The sequence below is a fragment of the Strix uralensis genome, chromosome 2, assembly GCF_047716275.1.
Source record: "Strix uralensis isolate ZFMK-TIS-50842 chromosome 2, bStrUra1, whole genome shotgun sequence".
Taxonomy (NCBI): domain Eukaryota; kingdom Metazoa; phylum Chordata; class Aves; order Strigiformes; family Strigidae; genus Strix; species Strix uralensis.
The window spans coordinates 33700492-33724175 of NC_133973.1; the positions used below are offsets into that span (position 1 = coordinate 33700492).

The following is a 23684-nucleotide window of genomic DNA, read 5'->3' on the forward strand; positions in this document are numbered from 1 at the left end:
CAAGGCATTTCTGAGGTGCTGGAATGTATTCTGCTGCCGCACTACTGTGAAGAACGAAGTAGGTGTAAGTACCTGACAGCTTGGATCTTGACAGGATAATTTTGCAGATTTGCATATCCATAGAATTAGTGGATGAAACTTCCACTCACGCTGACCCTGTAACACTCTGCTGTTCGCGCAATGGAGTGGTTGTGCACCTCCACAGTGGTAGAAGCCAGGGGAATCACTGACGTGTAAGCGAAGGCCATGGAACTGTGCCCACCCCAGGGAAGGTCAAACCTGACTTGTAACCTTGTTCAATAACAGGAGGTAACAATGGGCCAGAAACAAATGTATTAAACCCCCACAAAGAACTGGTATTTTCAGCTTGAGAAAGAATCGTTTTTACTCTATGAATAATATAACTGCTCCTCCCTTCCCCAAGTTTACGCTGGTTTTTGATGGGGAACGTTTAATGTTCTGGCAGAAGTAGTGGCATTGGCATCTTTTGGTGCAGGCTAGATGCTGAAGTCAGAAGAGAAACCTTTCCTCAGGTAACACTTGTATTGCCTGCAGCTGGAATTTCACTCGAGATCAGGTTTGACGCTATGCGTCAGCTGATGTCTGTTTATGCGTTAGTATTTACCCACTTTGCGTGGACCTCCCTTCTCGTGTCTTCCCAGCTGCCAGCCTGTGTGCTGGAGGTGCTCTTTAGACACTACGACTATCCCAGCAGCCAGGTGTCACGAACACCTTTTAAAACACGGCGCCGATGAACAGCTTTCCAAACCCGCGGGGGAGGTTCGGGTGCTGGGTATATACACTCCTTCTGGAAAGGGGAACGCAGCCGCGGCAGGCGGGGGAGGCTCTGGAAAAGTTGGGGTGAGCCGAGCGGAGCGCGGGGGAAGCCCCGCCGGCCGCGGGTGAAGCCCCGCCCCGCCCCGCGGCGGTAAGGCGGAAGGGTGTCGGGGCGGCCCCGCTCCCCGGCCTGCGAGGGCAGCGCCCGGTGCCAATGGCGCGGCGGCGGCATCGGCACCTCCGCCGCTGAGGGAGGTGCGCGCCGGGAGCCGCCATGGCCGCCGCCCTCCGGTGCGCCCTTTGCAGCTGCCTCCTGCTCTACGGTGAGTCCGCCTCTGGCCTGGCGGGGGGCGGCGGCGGGAGGAAGGGTCGCTAGGGGCGACCGGCTTCGTTCTCCGGGGCCGCGCTGCCCCGAGAGCGGCACCGACAGCGAGCGAGCGGCCGGCCGGGAGCCCGCCGCCGCGCCGTCAGGGTGCGGGGAAAGGCCGGCGGCCGCCTTCCCGCCCCTCGCGGGGGCCGTGGCGGGGGGCTGCGGGGCGCGGGCCCAGCTCCCCCTGCCCACGCGCGTTTATCTCCGCGAAGGCTGTGTCTGTGCTGGGAAACTGGAGCTTCCCTTTTCGGTTTTGGACAATTGCGCAAGTCCCAGTGATGAAAGGCATGTGCGGGAGCAAAACCGCGCTCTTCAGGCAGGGTAACCGCGGGCTGCGGGAGCGCGGGTATAGCTGTGCCCACAAAGCCCCCACGAACCAGCCTCCCCCGGCTGCCAGGCACGGCCGCTGGAACTGGCCCCTGATGTACGTTCCCCAAAACAGGCCGTGTTTGAGACTGGGGTGTGAGCTGCCTACAAACCTCTCGTTTACAAAGTACCAGACCACAGACGTATCTTCTCATCTCTTTGGATCCATAGTGCTGAATAGAAAAAACTTCACCTGGAGGCTTTTCAAGTAGAAAACGCTCCCAGGGAAGCGAGCTTTCAAAGGCATCGTGCCTTTTACAAGCGTACGTCAAACCTTTGGAGGGAGCTTCCTCAAAGCATGGACAGTGCCCTAGGGAGAGTCCTTACAGCCAGGACCACGTTCTGCGGGAGAGGAGAAACCAGATGCCTTCTACTAGCCAGATTTTTTTTCAGCTGTGTTGTTCACGCTGTCTTTGCAGTGTTACCTTGCGCCTGTCTTCCTTAGTGTTCTGCGTACCTGGGATTTTGCAGGTGGGAGAAGGTGTGGGAGCAGGAGGCCAGAGGTGCCTGCGAAGGGCAGAGCGTGCGCACAGGCAGAGATCTCCAAAGGCGAGTGCCCAAGGCGGGCACCAGTGAGGGCACGTATGCACAGGGACAGCATCTCTCACGGAGGTCTGGGTGCAGGGAAGTGAGCAACTTCTGCTTTTCTGATGTGAAGCGTGTTTGAGTTGATTTGTGGGAATTGATTTTTTGTTTAAGCAGGGTTTCAATTTAAAACTCATCTGCTAAAGGGGGGTAACTGACACATTCATTTTGTGTATTTATGCATCAACTATAGACATATAGGTTATTTTTTTTCTTAGAATTTACGTCATTAGATTTTACTGCTGTAACATTTATGCAATGATCTGACCTGACAGGATTTGTTTGCAAACCTCATTAAATTCAACAAGGCCAAGTGCAAGGTCCTGCACATGGGTTGGGGCAATCCCAAGCACAAATACAGGCTGGGCGATAAGTGGGTTGAGAGCAGCAGCCCTGTAGAGAAGGACTTGGGGGTATTACTGGATGGAAAACTGACTATTGACCCAGCAATGTGCGCTCACAGCCCAGAAAGCCGTATCATGGGCTGCATGAAGGGAAGTGTGGCCAGCAGGTCGAGGGAGGGGATTCTCTCCCTCTGCTCTGCTCTCATGAGACCCCACCTGCAGTGCTGCGTCCAGCTCTGGGGCACCCAACGTAAGAAGGACATGGACCTGCTCAAGCGGGTCCGGAGGAGGCCACGAAGATGATCAGGGAGCTGAAGCACCTCCCTTATGAGGACAGGCTGAGTGAGTTGGGGTTGTTCAGTCTGGAGAAGAGAAGGATCTGGGGAAACCTGATAGTGGCCTTCCAGTACATAAAGGAGGCCTAAAGGTGGCTGGGATAGAGCTAATTTTTTCTTCTTAGTAGCTAGAATAGTGCTGTGTTATGGATTTAGTATGGGATTCAGCATGAGAAGGATGTTTATAAAACAGTGATGTTTTCAGCTGTTGCTAAGAAATCAAGGACTTTTCAATTTCCCATGTCCTGCTAGTGTGCAGGTACACAAGAAGCTGGGAGAAACCACAGCCAGAGCAACGGGCCCAAACTGGCCAATGGAATATTCCATATTACATAACCTCATGTTCAATATATAGGTGAAGGTTGTCTGGGAAGCTTGCTCTCTCTCTTCCGGGATTGTGGGTTCGGGATTTTCCCTCCTTTGTGATCACTAGCCAGGAACGGGCTGGGCATCAGTTGATGGGTGGTGAACAGTCGCACTGTGCATCACTCATTTGTATATTCTACAATTACTATTATTATTATAATTATTATTTTAATTTTACTTTATTTCCATTATTAAATGGTTTTTATCTCAACCTACAAGTCTCCTTACCTTTACCCCTCCAATTCTCTACCCCAGGGTAGGGGAGGATAAGTGAGCAGCTGCATGGTGTTTGGCTGCCAGCCAGGTTTAAACCACAACAGTGTTCCTCTTAGAAAAAAAAAAAAAAACAACCAACAAATCAATCCATGCACCCGTGTTATTTCCGTAGTGCTACTGGAGCACTACTTAGAAAAATTTGATTTTGACAATCTCAGTGAGAGTTCATGCTTGTAGCCTGATGGCTACATGCCAAGTCATAGGCAGTAACAAGTCAGTCATACGTAATAAATGATGATCATAAAGACTGTACTTACTGGAAATCATTGATGCTGGCTAATTTGTTTTTGTTGCTCAGAAGGAACGATAGGCATCGGGATTTAAATTAATTATGTTAAAGTCTGTTTTAAAAAAGTGTCTGAGGCAAGGAAGAGAAAGAAGGCTGTATTTAAGTTTGGGATGACTGCTGGAGAAACACATATTAAAATGTTTGTTTTCGATTGCTCCCACAGTATCTGGAATAGTGCCAAAACCCCAAAACACAAGAATTATTTCAGTTAATCTTCATAGTATTTTACAGTGGGACACACCTAGGTTTCACAAAGGAAATATAAGTTACACTGTCCAATCTAAGAGGTAAGTCTGGGGGAGTTGTGCTTTCTTTAATTCATGTTTTACAGCTGCGCGTGTGTGTGATTTGTTTCCTTTTTTATAGGAAGATCAGTAGCTGTCCATTTCTTTTAGCTCCTGAGAGGCTTATCTTCTGAGCTAAATAACAGAGCAGAGGCATTTTCTACACATTCCACACCTGAGGCAGCTTTCTACACAGTTTTTTGGAACCAGAAACACATTTTAACGTTGGCTGTTATTAGCTCTGTGTGTGTTTTTTCTCTGTCATGTAGCTGTTACCTGCAATTCAAGAGATTTAGTCCTGCTGAGAGTTAGGACCTTACCTGGTCTTCGCTCCAGCAGCATTCTGTGCTCTGCCACCAGTGCAGCCAGCTTGCCTGCACTCTTAGTGGAAATCCCCAATGAACTGCAGGCTGCTGGGTCCTCCATTCAGTGCCTTAAACTTAGGACACATTTTCCGAGGACTCCTTTTGTCGGTTTTGGTGGGTTGATTTAGCTTTGATTTGGTTTAGCCACCGTGTCCTTCCGAGTTGGTCTTTCCTGTTGGGAAAGGTGGTCTGTACGGCTGTACCAAGGAGGACGGCCGCTTAGCCTGCCCAGCGGTGGGCTCCCTGCCTGCCTGCCTGCCGCTGTGCTTGGCAAGGAAACCATGTGATGGGCCAGAGGTCTCACGTTCCTGATGAAGGTTGAATTCTTTGGCCAAGACAGGGTAGGTTATAGTGCAGAGATGATGGCACCCACAGGCAGGTGCCTGCTGAGGGGAAATCCCCAAACCGAAGGTAGAGGCCACCTTAGTCAAAAGAAGATTTTTCTGGGTTCTGGTAGCAATTACCTGTTGATCACTACATTCCTAGGTGGGCTTTTGATACGAAACAGGAAGAATATCATGTATTAAACAGTTCTCAGTCAGTTCTCGGGCTCTGTTTTCTCTGGCTTTTACTTATATGCATATCTTAAAGACTGTTCTGAACAAAGTCCAAGTTAGACAGCAAAGCCATGCATAGCAATATTGTCTAATATTTGCAGACTTGTCTGATAACTCTGTCCGTTGAATCAAGTTTTGTAACCACTCTCAAGAAAAGGGCATCTGTTTACTGAATCATAATTTTAATCTCTTTATCATGGATTTATAGATGCATGTAAAATGCTTAATCATTACTACACACTAGTAATCATGTTTCTTATACACTGGATCTAATTTTTCTTGTCCATGAGTCATAATTGGTTGTATTAACCAAAAGATATGCCACTTTTCCAGTTAATTGAGAGGAAAGACATATAGTCAGTTATAATTTACACATTGTGTACATTTTGTTTCTCTTCATACAGCATCAATTTCCCTGGAGACACATATGAAAATGTGAGCACAAACTTGAGACTCACAGAGTGTGACGTCTCTTCTCTGCCTGCATATGGAGACTACCTTTTACGGGTCAGAGCGGAGTCAGAAAATAACCATTCAGACTGGGTGACCATCAGATTTAAGCCAATGGATGACAGTAAGCCTTTTTCTAATCTTCCACAAAAAATACTGTCTGCTGTTAATGCACTTTTACAGTTTGGCTCCATAAGAAAAGCTATAGCATGCAGGTAATTTTTAAATTTAATTACTTTGAACTATAAAATCTTAGTTGTAACACTTCCATTCTTTGAAGACAGAAGTTGCTGTCAGAAAGCATAGATTCACTATTATAGCCAGATGTTAGATACTGGAAACATCTTTCAAGTTTTTCAAAAACTCTGTATTTTTCCCTTAAAATAAGGATAATTTATATTTTTCAGCCAGGGAGAGCTTTTCTTCAGATTCTTGTGTATTCTAGGATTCAGATGGATTTTCAGAAGGATTCAGACTTCCTGTATATCTAAATAAGTTCAATTAGTTTCTTCATTGCTGTGTCAGGCAAAAAGCTTTCTTTATTTTTTTTTAATTAATTTCACAGAGAAAGATTCAATTTTGGTCAAGAAATCTTCATTGCACAATATTACCATTCTCTTAGTGAAGCTTTATGGTCTTTTGTGAGAGATGATTTAGACATTGCCTTGCATTAGATTGCACAACAGAGATGTTAATCATGTTGCTGTCACCTGAGTTTGGGAATGAGAGAGTGGTTTTTACCGATGAGCTTTGCTTTGTACCTTCTTACTCCACTCATAAGCAAAAATAAAATTATTTTAGATTATGTAGTTAATGTTACCCAAGGCTTTTTTCTCCTCACAGCTATTAATACAAAACCATGCAGGAAGCTTCTGTTACACCTCATCTTTGAGGAAAAACTTTTTTAAATCCCTTTTTTTTCTTGTTCTGCCTTCATTTGCTTGAATTTCATCATTCTCTTCCTTGGATTTCAGAGTCTAATTTTACAGTTTACAGACTTGTTTTCCAAAATGCTTTTATTGGTTATCTCACCAAAAACATAAAGTTGATATAATTTAATTTGCCTAGAACAGAAGCACTGAAATATAGCATGAAAAAAAACCAACCACCAAACAATGTTGCAAGTATAAATTAGAGCCAAAAGAAAATGTAATACAAAAAATATGGATATATTTTCAGAGTAGAGGGCAAACTTGTAAATCATTAACAGAATTGTAGTTTGACATATATATATGAAAGAGCATGTGGCCTTCAGAGCAGACATGGCTTTGGAAAGGCAGCTTATTCCTGAATGGGAAAATCTGAGTATAAAACTACCTGGAAAGATATATCTGGGAGTACTGGCCAACTGGCCAAATCTCTGAGGAAGACATGAGAGTTTTTAATGTTGTCATAGCTGATCTGAGCAGAGCATCATAATAAAAATACCTGATATTCCTTTCTGTGTTATTATTTCTGCTAGTGCTTTTTTTAATAAATTCCACACTGTATTATGGGAATAGCCTAAGAAAATCAGAGTAACCAAGACTCTCTTCACATTATTTTTCATAAGTTCAACAACATATTTGTGAGCATTACATGAATGTACAGTCCAGCAAGCAGGGTTTTTTAAATTTTTAGTTCTAGAAGCGCATATTTCTAGAGGAACGCAAAATTATCTTATGTTGAGCTCTGCCTTTCTTCGACACTTTATAGTGTGACTGTAGCCAGGCAGATTTCAGTAGAGGCAGCCAAGGCAAACTTGTTAGCTGGGATTATAGGAGACTTTAATGGAGAGCTCATTGCTGACACAACATAGTTGGTAACTAAGCTACTCATGAAATAGTTTAGGTAGTGGCACAAAAACATAATATAGACAAGCCATTTACAAGATGCGAGAATAAAATATTCAGTCTAAGGAGTGCAATTGGTAAGACATGCAGAAATAATTCAAATGTTTCTGTTTTTCAAAATGATCACAATGATTAAAACACTCACTAGAGGGCCTACTCAGACGAGACAGATGTTGCAGCAGCTTGGCCCAGAGGAGAAGTGAGTAATAACCTATAAAAATAGTCCTTCCTCTCCCAGGACTCGCCACAGCTGGCAAAAGAGAACTGAGTTAATTTAGGGTATGGGAAACATAGTCTGCAATAGTATCTGTTATTTAACTGCAAAAATAAATGCTTTTCAACACCAGTTCTATAAGGAAATGATTTATTTAGCCTGACCCATGAAAGAAAATTAATTTAATAGATGAAATTATTTAAAATGTGAATTGTCATGGGTTGTGTAAAAATGTCAAATTGAAAACAATGTGGAACTGAATGCTGTTCTTTCTTCTCTTCCACCATTCTAATATATAGCAGTCATTGGGCCACCTGATGTAAAAGTGAAGTCAGAATCTGGGTCCCTGCATGTGGATTTCACAGGCCCTTCTGCTGAACATAAACATGACAAGTGGCCTCTAAAGCAATATTACGGCTCATGGAATTACAGAATACTGTACTGGAAGAAAGACAGCAATACAGAGGTAACTTCTGCTTCCTGGGCATTGTGACCCCATGACTTTGATTTATGCTTTTCTTGATAAAATAGCATGCTCACGAAGTTCCAAAAGCTAACGGTACTGAAGGAAAAATTTATCTCTACTAATTACAGTGTAATAGTCTAGTCACAACAACTGCTATTCGGAGCAAATGGCGGATAGCTGTGTAGTTAAACAGTAGCATGGATATAATTTGCTCTTTCCATTATTAGAAATAACTGGTACATGATGAGAGTTTATTCCCTCAGTTTAGTGATGTGTTTATTTGCGATGCAGTCTTCCCCACCAAATCTCCGTATTTCACACATATAAGCAAGGGTAAACTTAGAAGCTGTAACATCAGCAGTATCTGTGATCATGGCAATAAGCTGACCTAGATTCAAATCTCATGTCATTCAAGTATTTGTGCTCTTCTTGGGACCTTGGGCTTTGAATACCACCTTGGATGAGGCCTTATATTAGCCGTGGTCATCTTCACCTCTTCAATTTCTATCAGTCGTAATTTGCTTTCTTCCTCTCATGGCCAGCCTCTTCCGCAGCCAGATATGTTACTCAGGCAAAAGACTTCTCTATACGAAATGCATGGAGAAAGATCATAAATAATATTTTAATGATAGGTCTTGAGTTCTATTACTGGAAGATACCAGTCACAGTATAATTAGTGCTTTGTACATCAGTACAGTTTTCATATAATAGGACTCCACTGCATATAATTCTGATTTGTATTTGTTACCCTGCAAAATTCTTTGGCATTCAAGGTCAGAAGATGAGGGATCATAATTTCCCAATAAACAGACTGGTTTTCAATTTCCAAACTACAAGGCATAGTCTATGTAACTTCATAGGTTGTTTTTTGAAGTGGATGCTTGCTCAAAATGTTGAAACCCAGCTATAGAGTCTTTTCACCCCTGAGAAAGAATCTGTTACTATGTAATGGGGCATGTCATAGGGACTCCTATACTCTGCAGGGACCATATAGTTACAGGGACATAATCAATCGTGCCTCTAAACAGCAAGTTGCATCTGCTGTCAGTCATCTAATAGCTTCCACAAGCCTTTTTGCTTTCTCTCTTTTTTTTTTTTTTTTTTTGGTGTTGTCTAGATCATCCATCCTACTTGCTCTGTCTCAAATTTAATTATGTTTGCCCGTGACAGCACTCTTAGTTGATCTCATTTGGTTAAGCAGTTGTTTCTCTGTGCAGGCAGATCTCATTTATCACATCTCCATAGGCCTCTTTAGCCTAAAACTTCATTAATGCTTCCAGAAGCAGCCAGAAAGTCAGTGACAGTGATGGTCTCACACTCTAACCATAGGCGAAATCAATGTAGAGTTATCAGTTATGTGATACAGACAGGGCATTTCATTCTGCATTTAAAAGCCTTATTCACATTGCAGCTATAACTGCTAGGGTTTGTCCTACTAAATGTAATTTTAATTACTTGGCTAGTCCATTCACTGGACTCGTGCTTTTCAAATTTTTTATATTCTTCTCTGTTATTAGGTAACTCACATAGATACTAAACATAACTCTGAAATATTATCTCAGTTGGAGCCATGGACAATATATTGTATTCAAGTGCAAGCAACTATCCCCGAGTGGAACAAAACAGGGAAGCTGAGCAGAGAGCTTTGCGAGCAGACAACCCACAACGGTAATACCTGGTGAATCACAATGGAACACGCGCTGTAGGAAACTGGGAAATGTGCAAAGCCATTCAAAATGAAAATCGTGTAATGTGTAAACCTTCCAAAAGTGGATGTGTTTGTCACTGTAGTATTGGTGGTTAATACGTGTGTGCCTTTGGAGCAGAGAAGTTGGAAATGAAGTGAAAACTACAAGCAGTATGGCACCGATGGCATGATGCTCTGCATTCCTCGTACTCTGAAAATCAGAGTTAAATGGAGCAGAGGCTCCTCACTGATCACACTGTGTGTCTGAATTTCTTTTACCATCAGCTGTATTCATTGTCCTGTGAAAGCCTTTGTTCCGTATATTTGCAACCGAAAAAGGAATTGGACCATGTGTTGCAGTCTCTTTCATCTGTGGTAATATTGACAGTGTCTGTCACAAGGCTAAGCCATGATGCTCTTTCTCTGTGAAACACAGCAGTTATTGATCAATAATATGAACACATATTTTTGTTTAGATACTTCCCTTCTCATTTCAAAGGCAGTTAAGTATAAAAGCACTTTCCTTTCTAGCCATGCCACCTTAGCTGCTGTCTGAAGTCCAGCAGTAACCACCAGGTGGTCTGACCCTGTCGTCTTAGCAGGGAGCTTCATGTCCCTAGTTAAAAGAAAGGATGGGGTCCTGGATACTGTCTTTTTCACAGGCATAATGGGTATTTCAGCTAACTTACACCCTCAGATAACGTGTGGAAAATCAGAGACAGAGACACAGGTTAATGAGGAAGCCATCTGGGGGAAGCCTGGGGAAGTTACTGGGCTAACCCATTTCTCATATGTTTTTCCTCATAAAATGTTTCCTCGTGTATTTTTCCTACAAGCATACTATCTGCATGTGCTGCAGCTGAATTGCAGGTGGGTTTTGGTGGTGGTGTTGCTTGTTAGTTCGTGGCTTGAACAGTGCTTAGCAAGCATAGGTTGGTTTAAAACATTTGTACAGTGATGTATGGATACCTCTTTATTCCCATTGCCTGTTGTGAAATCCCCATGCATGACATAACTTTTTTTAAAGGCTCAATCTTACAGACTTTTGTCCCCTGCTGTGTTTACTTTGCTGCCATTTGTACAGATTTCTTTAAGACAAAAGTGGAAGCCTATACTCTGATAGTGTTACGTGTCAACTTCTACAGTCCTGAAACACCAGACTGGGCAATAGCTTTTGACATATGGTTTTGTTGGTCTTTCTTCCTTTAATCATTTGCCTAGTATTGCATGTAGAATCACCAGTATGTATAACTGTAAATGTCTAAATATGATGGCTTGTAAACTTGCTTTATTAAGAACTTCCTCAGCCTATTCAGACTGAAAATTTAAGAGCCAAGAGGTATTTTGCAACTGCGAACAAAGACTTATGTTTGCAGTTACAATTTTGTAATAGTTTGGGGTTTTTTTAAATTCCATAGAGAAAGTGGTAATTTGAAATGAATATATTCAGAAATTAATAATCACAGTTCTAATGTGGGTTTTTTTCTTGTCTCTTGCAGGTGTAACTCCTGTGTGGATAATTGTGACCGTTCTTATAGGATCAGTGTTGTCTGTTGTAATATCTGTTCCTATTTGTTTCTTTTCCTTTTTGTATCTATATCGACTCACCAAACATGTTTTCTGCCCTTCATATATTTTCCCACAACACTTGAAAGAGGTTTGTTTTTTACCTAACGTAATTAAAATCAGCCTTTTCAGCAGAACCACCTGCTTTTCAAAGGCCTTCCGTGCCACAACCTTTAGAGCTTCTTTTATTTTGCCTTCTTTCATTTCCACCTGATTGCTGTAAAGTCCATCTGTAAAGTGCAGACTGTTCTAAGGGGGGTTTAGGCTATAAGGAGCAGTGGTGGTTATCTGTTGTTACATAGTTGCTGAGTATGGTAAAACTCACTCTTCTGCCAAACATAAAAAGCCATTCAAAGGGTAAATGATGAAGTCATGACCTTTGGAAACAACTGACAAAAGAAGGTACTTTTCAGCATGAGAAAGGTAGTGGGAGTTAGCTCATTTAATATTTAATTTTTGGCATTATAAGGTCACAAATTTTGCATGAATGTTACCTCATTTTTTTTCATCAAGTTCTGTGGCACTGCATAGACATAAGTAAAATTAAGACTTCCATTTGAAGTATACTGATGTATGATAAACTCTGAAATACTGTCACTTTGAACTGTTCTGCACAGAATGGTCCAAAATATTTAAAAGCTGAACAATTAAAAAACTTGGCATAGACCTTTATTACTGAAGCAACTGCATAATTTGTAATATGAAGCTTTGTATGGCTTAGAAACTGGATGTTTTCTTTCATTTTAAAGTGAGAGAATAACAGGTGTTAACCTTCAGTTCCTTATTTTAGAGGGTAAATAAATGAGATATCCATCTCCCCTGTCTCATTTTAGACTTAAAATTACACTTTGTTCTGAAACAAAGTTCTTTCACAAATATGAGTTTTAATTTAAAGAATGGAGTGAAGTCTGAAAACTCAAGATAAAATGAGATCAGAGAATGTTAGCCATTACTATTGGGGAATACCACTGACCCTGTTACCCATATAGCAACATAAAAAGGCTGTAGCAGAATCTCCTCAAATCTGATCAACACAGAGTGTGGTCAAATTTCGTTTTGCTCAGTGGTTTCTCACAAGAAAGGGAGAGTGTTCATTTTTGCTAGTGGGTTATAGTGTTTAATCACAGTAATCAAAGTTCAGTCATGCTTACCTAAAATGACATCTATCAAAGGCAGTGGTTTCACTACATGAATATTTGAGATTGCAGGTTACTGACAGAACATTTCAAATCACAGTTTGCTAGAAAAAGGTCTAATAGTAGTAATATTAGTATTTATTTTTGTAATTACAGCGAACAGGACTCCTGATAGAGCAGCTTGTTTCTTATGTAAAATGCACTAAGTAATAAACAGGGGTCAGGTCACAAGAACAAAATGCAGTTGTACTCCTCCAGCCACTACCGATAAAATGAACTGCCACTTCAGCTGCCAAAAGGAGTGGTTGACATGTTTTTACTGCGTTGAGTAGGTGTGCTGTTCTTGTGTTGACATTCAAAATACAGTCATACCCTGCCAAGTCCACATTGATTCTTGAGGCTGGTTCCATCTTATCAATAGTACAGGGAGTGGGAGGAAGTTGTGATATTTCGGTACTAAAATTAAGTCATCTTTCTCACTGAACTGCATAGTCCCACAAATCTCCCTCCCTCTCCTTTACTTGACTAAATGGTTATGGTTTATGTTGACATTTAAAGCATCACTATTTGATGTCTGAGCAGACAGGTCTCCGAGATGGCAGAAACAATTCACATCTCTTGGAGCTATTCAACAAATCCTTCTGCAAACTCCTTCACCTACAGTCAAGTCACACTTTTAGGTTTTGTTTCTAAGCAAAACCTAGGTGTTTTTTTTTTTTTTTAAGAAAGTTTATATTGCGAAGAAGTCACTAACCCCTGGGGTACCTTCTTGCAAGTAAAGGCACTGCTGACTTGCTTCCAAGCCTTGCACAGGATGTTAAAATGAACAGAGAAGTTATTACATTGTCGCTACTCTGGGACTTCTAGGGATTGAGAAAGCCAACTGATGTGTGGAAAACAATATAAAACATATTTCTAAGCAAACAGGATGGTATGGCTGGTGCAGCCTAATTCTCATTTCCTCTTTCCTTCATAGTTTTTGAGCAACCCTTCCAGTGGTTCGCAGCTTTTTTCTCCACTCCCACAAGAAGAGCATCTTTTTTATGACAAACTAACCGTCATTTCAAAAGAACCCAAAAATCAGAGTGAGGAGTCTGGGGATGAGGCCAGCAAGACAGCAGAGCACCTTCAGGACTCTGAACAAGAAGATTCTGATTCAAGAATAGTACCAGCTTCAGAAAAGGCCTAAATGCACTCCTCATACTTCACTCAGGCCAAAAAAAAAAGCAAATGGGCTGTTGAGTTTATCTTCTTATTGCTGCATTCTTAAGACAGTGAAAATTCTTATATGAAGATGTGTACACAGACTTTTCATAGAATCATATTATTTTTTTAAAGTACAAGAAACTTGACTATAAATGAGGAATTAAATGATACATAATTTTTGCCACTGTAGTGGCTCACTGTTAAGTTGTAGCATTACCTAGGATCATATTGTGACATTAATTTAAAAAGCAAATATATATATAATACCTGTTAATTTCACTTTGAATAACTATTTATTGCAAAAGCTAATCAGAATGGCATATTGTATAAGGTTTGTAAAAGAAAATCATATTTTGTAAAGAAAGACCTGATCTGGCTTATTTTTTTTAATGAGAAATTGCATGTATTTCTTAAGGATATTCCTATGGGCATAATCCTTCTATTGAATATTTTTTTACCTGATGCAAAATTATATATTTGTTAGGATGTTGTGAACCTGGTATGAATAAACCAAACACAAATATTCAGTGTGTTTTGCATTCTGAGGTGTTACTCATACTTCATCGCTAAGGATAATGGGAACATACCAGTGCCCTGACAGATAGCCCTCTCTGCTCAGGTATTGCTCAGTCCCCTGAGCCTCTGCCCTGCAGTTTCTGAAGCTAATTAAATTTTGCCTACCTAATCCAGAGTCCACTGAAGTCTGTGGAAAATTTCACAGCTGAAGTGGGAGTTAAAATGTTCATTTTACTTATCTACTGATAACATGTTCTTAATTCAAAAAAAGTAAATCCAGGCTGATATGACTCCTGTGCTACATAACGTGATCTCACCTGCAGAGCCCTGTTCATGCATATGAAGGCTACGTCTGCACCAACACTGGGGCATAAAGTGTGACCTTTGCCCTATGCACTAATTTTGTGACACAAAATTTTTTTGTGTGTATTATTACATCAAAAATTAAATTCTGTCAGCAAAAGGAATTTGCCACAGGTGAAGTTGTATGTAAATCATAACGATGTGGGAATAGCAAAATTTTTGGCTATGGTTTTGCAGTTTGTTAATGCGTAAATATTCAGTTCTTGGGAACTGTTGCAGGAAGAAAACATACGGAGAACAGGCATTGATTCTTTATACCACCCAGCTATATGTAATTTACACACACTTTTTCTGCAGTTTTTAATTTTCATCATATTCTGGTTTAATATGGAATATGGAAAAATGGGGAAGCATTTTCATTTTGGTTATTTAAGGTGTTTAGTTTCATTGGTGCTTTTCTTCACCTCTCACCAAAGCTGCTCTGTGCGTGCTGATCCTAATGAAGGCCGATGTCCTGTGTCTGGTACACCTCTCCACTGTAAATATTCAGCTCCTTGTGTGTTCCCTATCCCTCCTTCCACAGTAGCAGCTTCTTCTGTATAGTCTTATTTTTTTTCTTCTTTAGGGGAGGGGGGCTTTCAGAAATCAAAAAACACATAGCATAGCTTATATGACCAATGCATCTGCTCGTTGGTTGGCCAGCTGCTGTCAGAAGAGGGTTGACATTTCCCTGCCTTTTCCTCACTCTTTTAGTAGAGCTGCTTTTGTCTATCCAGTGGCTGATTTTCCTGTAAAAGCAGGAAGTTACTGTCTATCAAATGTGGCTGAAATCCATTAGCTGGTTCAAAGGTTATGATGAGGGCACAGATAAGGCAGTCCCATGTGCTGTGCCACTTCGTTACAGGTTCATTGGTAAGCCAAACTGGAGGAGAGAAAAAAAATAATCTTGGCTATTCAGAGATACAGTCTTTTAAGATTAAAGCAGGAAGCATGTGTGCAAGAATATTGCCTCTGAAATTCTGAGAGGTTGGCTTCCACCATTTAAAAAGAGGAAGCATTTCCCCTCATGTCTTTGCCAATACAAATTGTTCTACTGTCACATGAGAGGAGAGGGAAAGACTATTCTCAGAATACTGCTTCCTCTTTCAACACATCCAGACACGTGGGGAAGGGATTTGTCCTGACCGCTTTGTTTAACTTTTCTTTGATATGGAACGTGGTGTCTTCAAAGAAACAGCTGGTTTAAATTCATGTGAGCCCATCTTTAACCTACTGTGTAGATCATCATCAAAAAGCCTTTATACAGTAAATTCCAAAAATATATTAACATTCCAGCTGCACCAGCATGAAATTGGAATGAATTCCCCAACTCTGTGTCTCAATAGGTCACCAAAATTTCCAGAAAGTCCAGAGACCTGTACTATCCTAGCAAAGGTTCCCCCTCAATCATACCATACTCCAGTTGTCTGAGGACATCAAGCTGACAGTGCTGTTGGACTACACCAGTGCTAGTGTTATTCTAATTCAGATAAATTGGTAAATAAAGTTAGGAAATTATACGCCACACATAACAGAAATGAAGGCTCCAATTCAGAATATATTTAATAAAGATCATCCTGAAAGGGCAGATACACATTCTGTGAAATCCTGACTCGATTATCTGGTGCCAGAAGTCTTATTTCATGCAGACTTAACCTTGTAGTCAGGGGATCCTCTAGCACTGATGTCTGCTTGCTTGTCTGCTCTCCCTTCAGTCATATGAGCATCCAGCATGTGCATTTGTGCAGTGTAGCAAAGCATTGTTTGTATTCCTGTTTATAAAGGAACTCAAAAGTAACATTAAATAATTATCTGACCTTGTGGAGGACTTAATGCTTCATTGCTGACTTCTCACCTCGGGTTAAATCGCTTAGCTGCATTGTCCTTATAATTCCCTCAGCTCTTAAATGAGGATTATAGTAGGCAGATACCACAGTGATGAGAGAGACAGAAGCCCTCTAAGTAAGCAGGCAGACATTGTGTGCATAACGACAGAGCAAGCAGGAGAGGGTTAAGGCCTGTAGCTAATGTGTACAGCACCCGAGAAACCTCAGCAAGGCTGTTCCAACGCAGCATAAGGAGGACAGGAAGCTGTATGTTCAGTGACTGTTAAAAGACAGATTTAGCTTGCTGAACCAGGCAAGGCATTTCTTGGATGACTCCTATTTTCTTTGCTAAATTTCACTCTTCTGACCTCAGAAGAGGGTTTATGACTAAAAAGACAGCGATATGCTGTACTTCAGAGCCCCTACATGCAGTGCTCATTGAGACCTGACTTGGGGTAAACGTGTTCTCCTAAAGGCATGATCCACAGCAGTTGAAGGAACCTGCCACAGATAAATGAGGTTCTTCTTCCACACGTAGAAGGAACTTCATGTAAAATTTCAGGCACGTGATAAGAAATGCAAATACAGAGCAGTGCAACAAGAATAGGGAGAATTTACAGCACTATGAAAAGGGAAAGCCCAGCTTATTTTTCACTTCTGACTTCTCACCTCTGATGTATTTTGTTCACCAAATTTCATATTAAGCTGACTAAAACCCAGCTAAGCCATTATTGTCTACGGTTTTTACTCACATGTTGCTAAGCAACTATTCCTGGGGATTTGGGGTTTTTCCAGTGTTTTGCTATTTAATGGGCTAAGACCCAGTAAATCGGTTACAGTTAGATAAAAGGACTAAGTGACAAGGGGTGATGTATCCAGAAACTCTAATTCTAGCCCCATAAGGCCAATGCCCTGGGCTCTCCCAGGACAGTAGCTCCTTCAGAAGGTAACATCCTGCGAGCCTTCTCTGGAAGACCACCTCTTTCCTTCATGACTACAGAAAAATCCTAGGCTACTTTATCCTCTTAGGCAAGGTTAATCCATACAAATACTCTCTGACATCTTGTATTCCTCTTTCTGCTCTCCAGGGAAGTCGGGAATCTAGTTGTGACTGGCACTGAGGCCAGACATGGCTAAGGTCAGATATTGCAGTGCCACTTGAGAGGAATTAAAACTGACTTTTATTTTTAAAGGTCGACCTTTCCTAAGAGCTCCTAAAAGTAGTCCAGATTTTTTTCTTCAGAGTGACCTGCAGTTTGGTTTGCTTCAGAAGTCTTTCTGGTCCAAACTGAGTCCTCACAGGAAAGCATTTGTAAGTGAGACCTCTCTTCTTCAGCCACTGTCCTGGTTTAGCCAGGATAGGGTTAAGTTTCCCCAGCAGTGGGGGGGAAGCTCTAGCCGGGTTATTCATATACCATGCTGACGTCACATCCTGGCGCGAGCGCGGGAAGAATCGGTGATCGCGTGGGTTGGCACAGCCGGTTCTCTCACTGCTGTATCGGTATATACTTTGCTCTGTTCATTGTTATCACTGTTATTGTTATTGTTTGTTGTGTTGCTGTTGCTCTGTTGTATTAAACCTTTCCTTATCTCAGTCTCGGGGCTTTGTATTTCACTCCCTCTGTGGGGGAGGGGCAGCGGCCGCGTGGTCTCAGACCCCGGCAGGGGCTAAACCACCACAGCCACAAAAGGCACAGCTTCACTGGGATGTGTAAAATGAGCCAACAGGCCTGGGAACAAGGTGCAGCCTCTGGCTGTACCCAAATGGGCTATATGGCCCCACAGGTACCCCAGGCAGTATATGGCACCTAGTGCCTCTTCAGAGAAGCAATAATTCAGAGAAGAGTTGATCTTGAGCTAAGCTTGTGGAGATTACGATGAGAATGAATCAACAAAGTAGCTGAACTTCTGTGTTATGATGTAAACTGCAAAGTACCAAAGTATGCAGCTAACGGGCACAGCGTGCCAGGGGGTTTGGCAAAGTGATGAGTGAAACAGACTACTTTGAAGATCTGGGAGTTATCAGAAAAATATTTTAGACATGAAATGCAAAGCAGAGCAGGATGATTAAGGAATGAGAAGCAGGGAAAACTGAGGGAGAGCAGTCTAGGCTTGTGGTGAACAAAACACTACAGAACAGAGCAATAAGGTAAGACAGCAAGAGAAGGAACAGGATTTTAGCAGGTTCCGGTCAAGGGAGTGGAGTGAGCATTTCAGGGAGAAAGGGAACACCAAGCCCAGGGCCAACCAAGGGACTAGGGATGCAATTGCCCACCAGCTCCACATTTTTCTTTTATCTGTACCTGTTAGTAACTTCGGTGTCTTCCCTCCACAGCAGGTCCTGGAGGCAGCAGGGAAGGCTGGCTGGCTGCAGAGCACAAATCCGCATCTGCTGGCTGCCCGGCCAGAAAGAGTCCTGCTGAACACCATAGCCAGAAATGCTTTCAGAAACTTTAAGTCTACATCCATGACAAGCTATAGAAAAAGCCTTTAAAGTGATTCTTAACCAGAAATACAGCATAAAAATTTGTGATATTAAGTTAGCCATTTTTTTCTGAGGCAGGTTGTGAAATAACCATTATTACTCAGCAAAATGTAATTTTCTAGTAATCATCAGTTATTGAATAAGTGATATGGAGTGTCATCAAGGCTCCTTCCCTTGATATTGCACTGTCATGAAAAAGAAAGGTGAAAATAGCTATTTTACAGAAAGTACTGTGAATAATCAACAGGCTTAGTTGACCATCTGCATGCAATATACTGGAAACTGCTCATTTGCACTTCATAATGCAGAGTCCTTTCTTATTTCTTCCTTACAAATTGAATTTCCTTAAGTTAATTTTGCATGCTTTCAAGCAATTACTGTAAAAGACTGAAGACATAGACTGATAATGACATTAAAAAGACAAATGAGAAACCACTGGGGAAATCTTATAGAGGAAATCCTGGTTCCAGCAGCACTGATGTGCATTCACTAACAATAGGATTTCACCCTGGAGAAAGCACCAGACCAAAGAATCTGTTCAATAACTTTCAGTTCTTCCATTTTCCCATCGACTCTGACATCATGTCATTCCAATACTGTCTCTCATTTCCACTCCCTTCTCTTGGCTCCTGTCATTTACATTACACTTTCTAAAAGGAGACCGCAAGGTTCTCAGAGCAGGGACTTTCTTTTCCAATCTATGTGAGTAGCGGAGATACAAAGATGATGTAAATCACAACTGGAGCTTTCCACTCGTGTTCAGTTTTCAGACACACTGATGTAATGGTACAAGGCTCTGAAACTCACCCTGACCGAGCACAACAGTTATGAAATACTATCTGTGAAGATGAAAGTTGTAGATGTATTATAGTTAGGCATTTTGAAGATACTAGATAGGTCTTCCCAGGCTGTAAAAGAAGAGGTTGACAGCAGCCTTTCTACATTCTTCCAGCCTTCCATGACCTCTCTTTCGTTCAAAACCTAATGCACTGTTCTGATCAGATGCCTGTGTTTTATTTACCTGAGTTTTCTCATGTGCTGAAAATATTCAGCTGTCTCATGGCTAAAAACATTTCTGATACATGGAATTATACCTGTCCCAAAAACCAAATTTGTTTTTGTAGATCTTAGGGTGGAGGGTCAAAAGAAAAGGGCAAGAACTGAACATAAGAGTCTTTCTAGAACTTAATGAGTGTGAGAATAAAATAGTAATGCAGGAAATATCCTTTGAAATATGCTTAATGCTAAAGTCCTGTGGTGTAGCACTACCATCTTTATCACTGCAGCTCTGTACCCTGCTCCTTTCTGAAAAATGACAAAATGCTTCCTGCAGTACAGTATGTCAAGAATACACCAAAGGCAAGACCAGAAGGGTGTACAGAGCAGGTAAAGGGCATGTCATCTCAGCACCAGTATGGGAGCAGCTGTGAGAAACAAATGACTTTTTAGCTCTTGTATTTGCACTGACCACAAGAGTCACTCTCACAATTCTGGAAGCAAGACCTTGCTCCCATTTTTACTGAAGAGAAAGGGCAGTTTGCTAGAGCAAGTAATAAAAAGATTAATACTGGTGCCGGGCATTGTCCTCCTTAACCTAGGGGACTCACTTGCTCCTCTGCTGGTGGCTGAAACCTTTAACTTGACACCTGGAATTCTTAAGAAGCTGCAGAAGAAAAGGAGCTGGGGATTGCAAAGTAGAGAAAAAGCACTAACTGGAAGGCTTAAGCTAGCTGATCAGTTCTCATTCAAATTACAACCATGCCCTGGACAATATCAGCAAAATTCAGGGAGAAATTCCCACTATGGTATAAACCTGCAAAGATGTGGAAACTGGTATCAGAAACCAGGGATGCAGCACCCTGTCATTGGATCTTGGCCACAATAAAAGCCACAGAATAGTTGGTCAGATTGAAGTGCAAATTAGAATAAGAAGGAATCTTGAAATATTTTTGAAAACATGAACTAGTATTATATAGCTTTCCTTGATGTGAAATAGCCTGGTCCCAACGAGATTAAAGTCTCAAAAGCAAATTGCTTGTAACACATGAAAGAAGAACTTGCATTGCATAGACACATACCTGTTTACATTGACAAAAGTGTTTACTTGTGGAAAATTCCTCAGTTATAGCCTTGCTATAGTCCATGCCATGTTATTTGGAAGCATGGGGGGACATCTACTTTTATGTGAGCACGGCAGTCCAACCATACTTTGTTCAAGAAATGTAGAAATAGAACCCAAATGTCCAGACACAGTACTGGGAAAGAACCAGGTGGGGTTTTTAACATATACTTCACTTGTAATGTTTTTAGCATCCAAAACTATGTAGAAAAACTATCACTAGCTACATAATATCAATGTATTAACAAAAATTTGATCTAATTCCCTTCAGAGAACATCAATGAACTTTGTGCACAAGGCAGAAGTGGTAGGTTGTATTCTGACTTTAGCGTTGAAAGAACGCAGCGGGAGCCCAGCCATCATTTAATGCACAAAGGCTCAACTTTATTAGTACTCACACTTCTTTTATATCTACAATAATCAGTTCATACATATTGCAAAAAGCGAGCTCCCTATAGGTTGCTAAGGTTAGATACCTTGGTTGCTAAGGTTAAATACCAATCCCACCCCTTATGATTTCTGCAAGGCCTTCTACATAGTCTTGCTTCTGTTCTTTGTTCTTCTTTGATACTTTTCGGTATTTTCCCATCACGTCGCCATTGTCAGCAGTTCCTCGGTGCTGTGCCCTTTCTCACGTAGCCAGTTGTTAGCAAACTGCTCCACACTTTAGTAAGGTTTTTTCGTATCTTACAAGATACTGTCACAGGCGAGTTAAGAAAAACTGGTCTAGGCAAAAGAAGACAAATGTGGGACTCACAGTGAGTCATAAATTATAAATGAGTCAATGTCTCACTGTTGTGAAAGAGGCAAATGCCATACAGAATACACAAACTGCACTATAGTCCAGGAAACATGTAAAATAATCCTTCCAGCTATTTAGCGCTAGTAAGGCCATGTGGAGAGCTATATCCAGCGCTGGGAAAAGTCAGGAGGAGGACAGAAACATGCTTTGTGAAGGAAGATGGTTTTATGTGATCTGGCAAAAGGAAATCTGATGAAAACATGATGTCAGTCTTCAAAAATGTCAAAGGTTTCTGAAAACAGGAAATGAATAGTCTGTTGTAACAGGCCATGACAGACATGAAAGCAGTTACAAGACTGCAACAAGGCAGATATGAGGAAAAGTTTTCTAATTATGAAAACAGGAAAAACATAGGAGATATTGCCTGAGAGGTGCCATATTAAAAAAAAAAAAAAAAAAAAAAAAAAAAAAGCAACAACAACAAAACCAACAACTAAAACCAAATGTCCACTAGGAAGGGGGTAGATACAACTGATCCTGCCTTGGGGCTGCACAATGAAACACTGGACTCCCTAAGGTCCTTCCTTCCTGAACCTATGTTTCTATGCTTTTCAAACAAGATTAAATACTGTATTTGCTTCTTTTATCCTGTTCCAGAGTTGACATGAGAAGAAACAAGCAAATTATTTCTCCTTTGTCTGTCAGCCAACTGAAATAAACTCAGCAGAGCTTGCATGGCTTAGTTTCCTCCACCACATGTATGTTTAAATATTGGCATTGTTAACCACAGGGGCATACATTGTCTTCCCTCTTGTTTGGTTGCCTGTGTACTGGAGATCGAGCTTCTCTTCTAACATTGTATCAACATTAGTTTCTGTTTCTTTCTTCTATAATATCAGTGAGAAAGTTGCAGCCAAACTTACCAGAATATAAACTGTAAATACTATGGTACATTTATTAGGTTACTAAGTATTTCTACCAGTAATAAACTAGTAAGCTAGGTGTAGTTTATGATCTAGACTGCAAAATAGTTACCGTGAAATGTGGTTTACATAAATAACTTGCCATAAAAATGTTTCCCTATAAACTGAGCACAAGGTAACAAATTATCATAGAATAAATCAGACTCAAGGTCAAAAATGCCCTGCAACACTATGTCCCCTAAACGTCATGTTATATACATGCATTTATCTTCTACAGGCTGAACCATAATGCATCACTTAGTAATAGCTCACTCTTGATGTGCAGAATGGAATTTTGCATTTTTTTTCTGGCAAGGCTTTCATATCTGAGCATACTTTAACTCTGCCTTATAGATGGTTTTAACCAGACTCACCATTTTAGTATCATAGTACCCTATATCTTGCAAGAATACATTTTGCATAATTTCTGCAGCCAGCGTCTAACTTTAAAGGGCATAGTTTTCCTCCCACGAAGACTGGAAAAAATGTACTAAGTACATCTCTTAGCTTTTAGCACTTCATGACTGTGCTAGCCAAGAACTGGCAGTCACATACTCTCAGCCATCAAAATTTTCAGTTGTCCAAAGCCTTCCTCTCGTCATGTAGCAAGTGCTGCCTCCACAGCCTGTAGCCTTGGGCTCACTACCTTGGTTTCAAGAGTGTGCGGGTGTGTGGGAAGCTGAGAGAGGCCATATGAACCACTCTGATAGCAGCAGCCTGCTCCTACTCACTCTTCTTCCAGGTGTTGCTCAGATCTCTGCAGCAACAGGCTGCAGGCACAGAAGCAGCATGCTTCTTACAGGTGTCCATGTAAGTGTTCCTGTAAGTGCATGTGCATCGGAAAATACGACGTTTCCAGGAAACAATGAACCTTGTGTGCATATGTTGCACACATGGCCTGCACATGTACAGCAAATCCAGCACCCCTGGGAAAGGGTAGATTGACCCTTGTGGGACAAGTCTGCTGCTTACAGGCAATAATGCCCATCTTATGATGGGAAAGAGCTGTCCCATATAGCCTCCATTTGACCCTGTAAGGCGTTGGGTGTCTTTCTCAGCTGGAAAAGCATAGCATCAATGATCAAAATGAAGGTCTGTTTGGTGTCAGATATTCACACCGTGGACATAACAACACATCGTTTGGGTTCCTCCTCAAGGAGACTGCCAACCTGGAGAGCCCCAGTTGTTGTTAGGAGTGTGGTCAGTCAAGAACCGTATTAG

General features: G+C 41.5%; 1 protein-coding gene across 1 annotated transcript; it reads left to right on the forward strand.

The window, feature by feature from the left end:
• The first annotated feature begins 946 nt into the window (after positions 1-946).
• On the forward strand, positions 947-13998 carry IL10RB (interleukin 10 receptor subunit beta). The gene is made up of 7 exons (XM_074858225.1): positions 947-1100; positions 3872-3995; positions 5319-5488; positions 7710-7876; positions 9394-9544; positions 11063-11220; positions 13242-13998. Exons 1-7 carry the CDS (start codon positions 1052-1054, stop codon positions 13452-13454), a joined length of 1032 nt encoding a protein of 343 aa, XP_074714326.1. The 5' UTR covers positions 947-1051; the 3' UTR covers positions 13455-13998.
• Positions 13999-23684: the final 9686 nt, after the last annotated feature.

Coding starts and splice junctions, on each gene's coding strand:
- IL10RB (XM_074858225.1), top strand. CDS start 1,052: ATGGCCGCCGCCCTCCGGTGCGCCCTTTGCAGCTGCCTCCTGCTCTAC. Junction 5,489..7,709: donor ATTTAAGCCAATGGATGACA/GTAAGCCTTTTT, acceptor TCTAATATATAG/CAGTCATTGGGCCACCTGAT. Junction 7,877..9,393: donor AGAAAGACAGCAATACAGAG/GTAACTTCTGCT, acceptor CTCTGTTATTAG/GTAACTCACATAGATACTAA.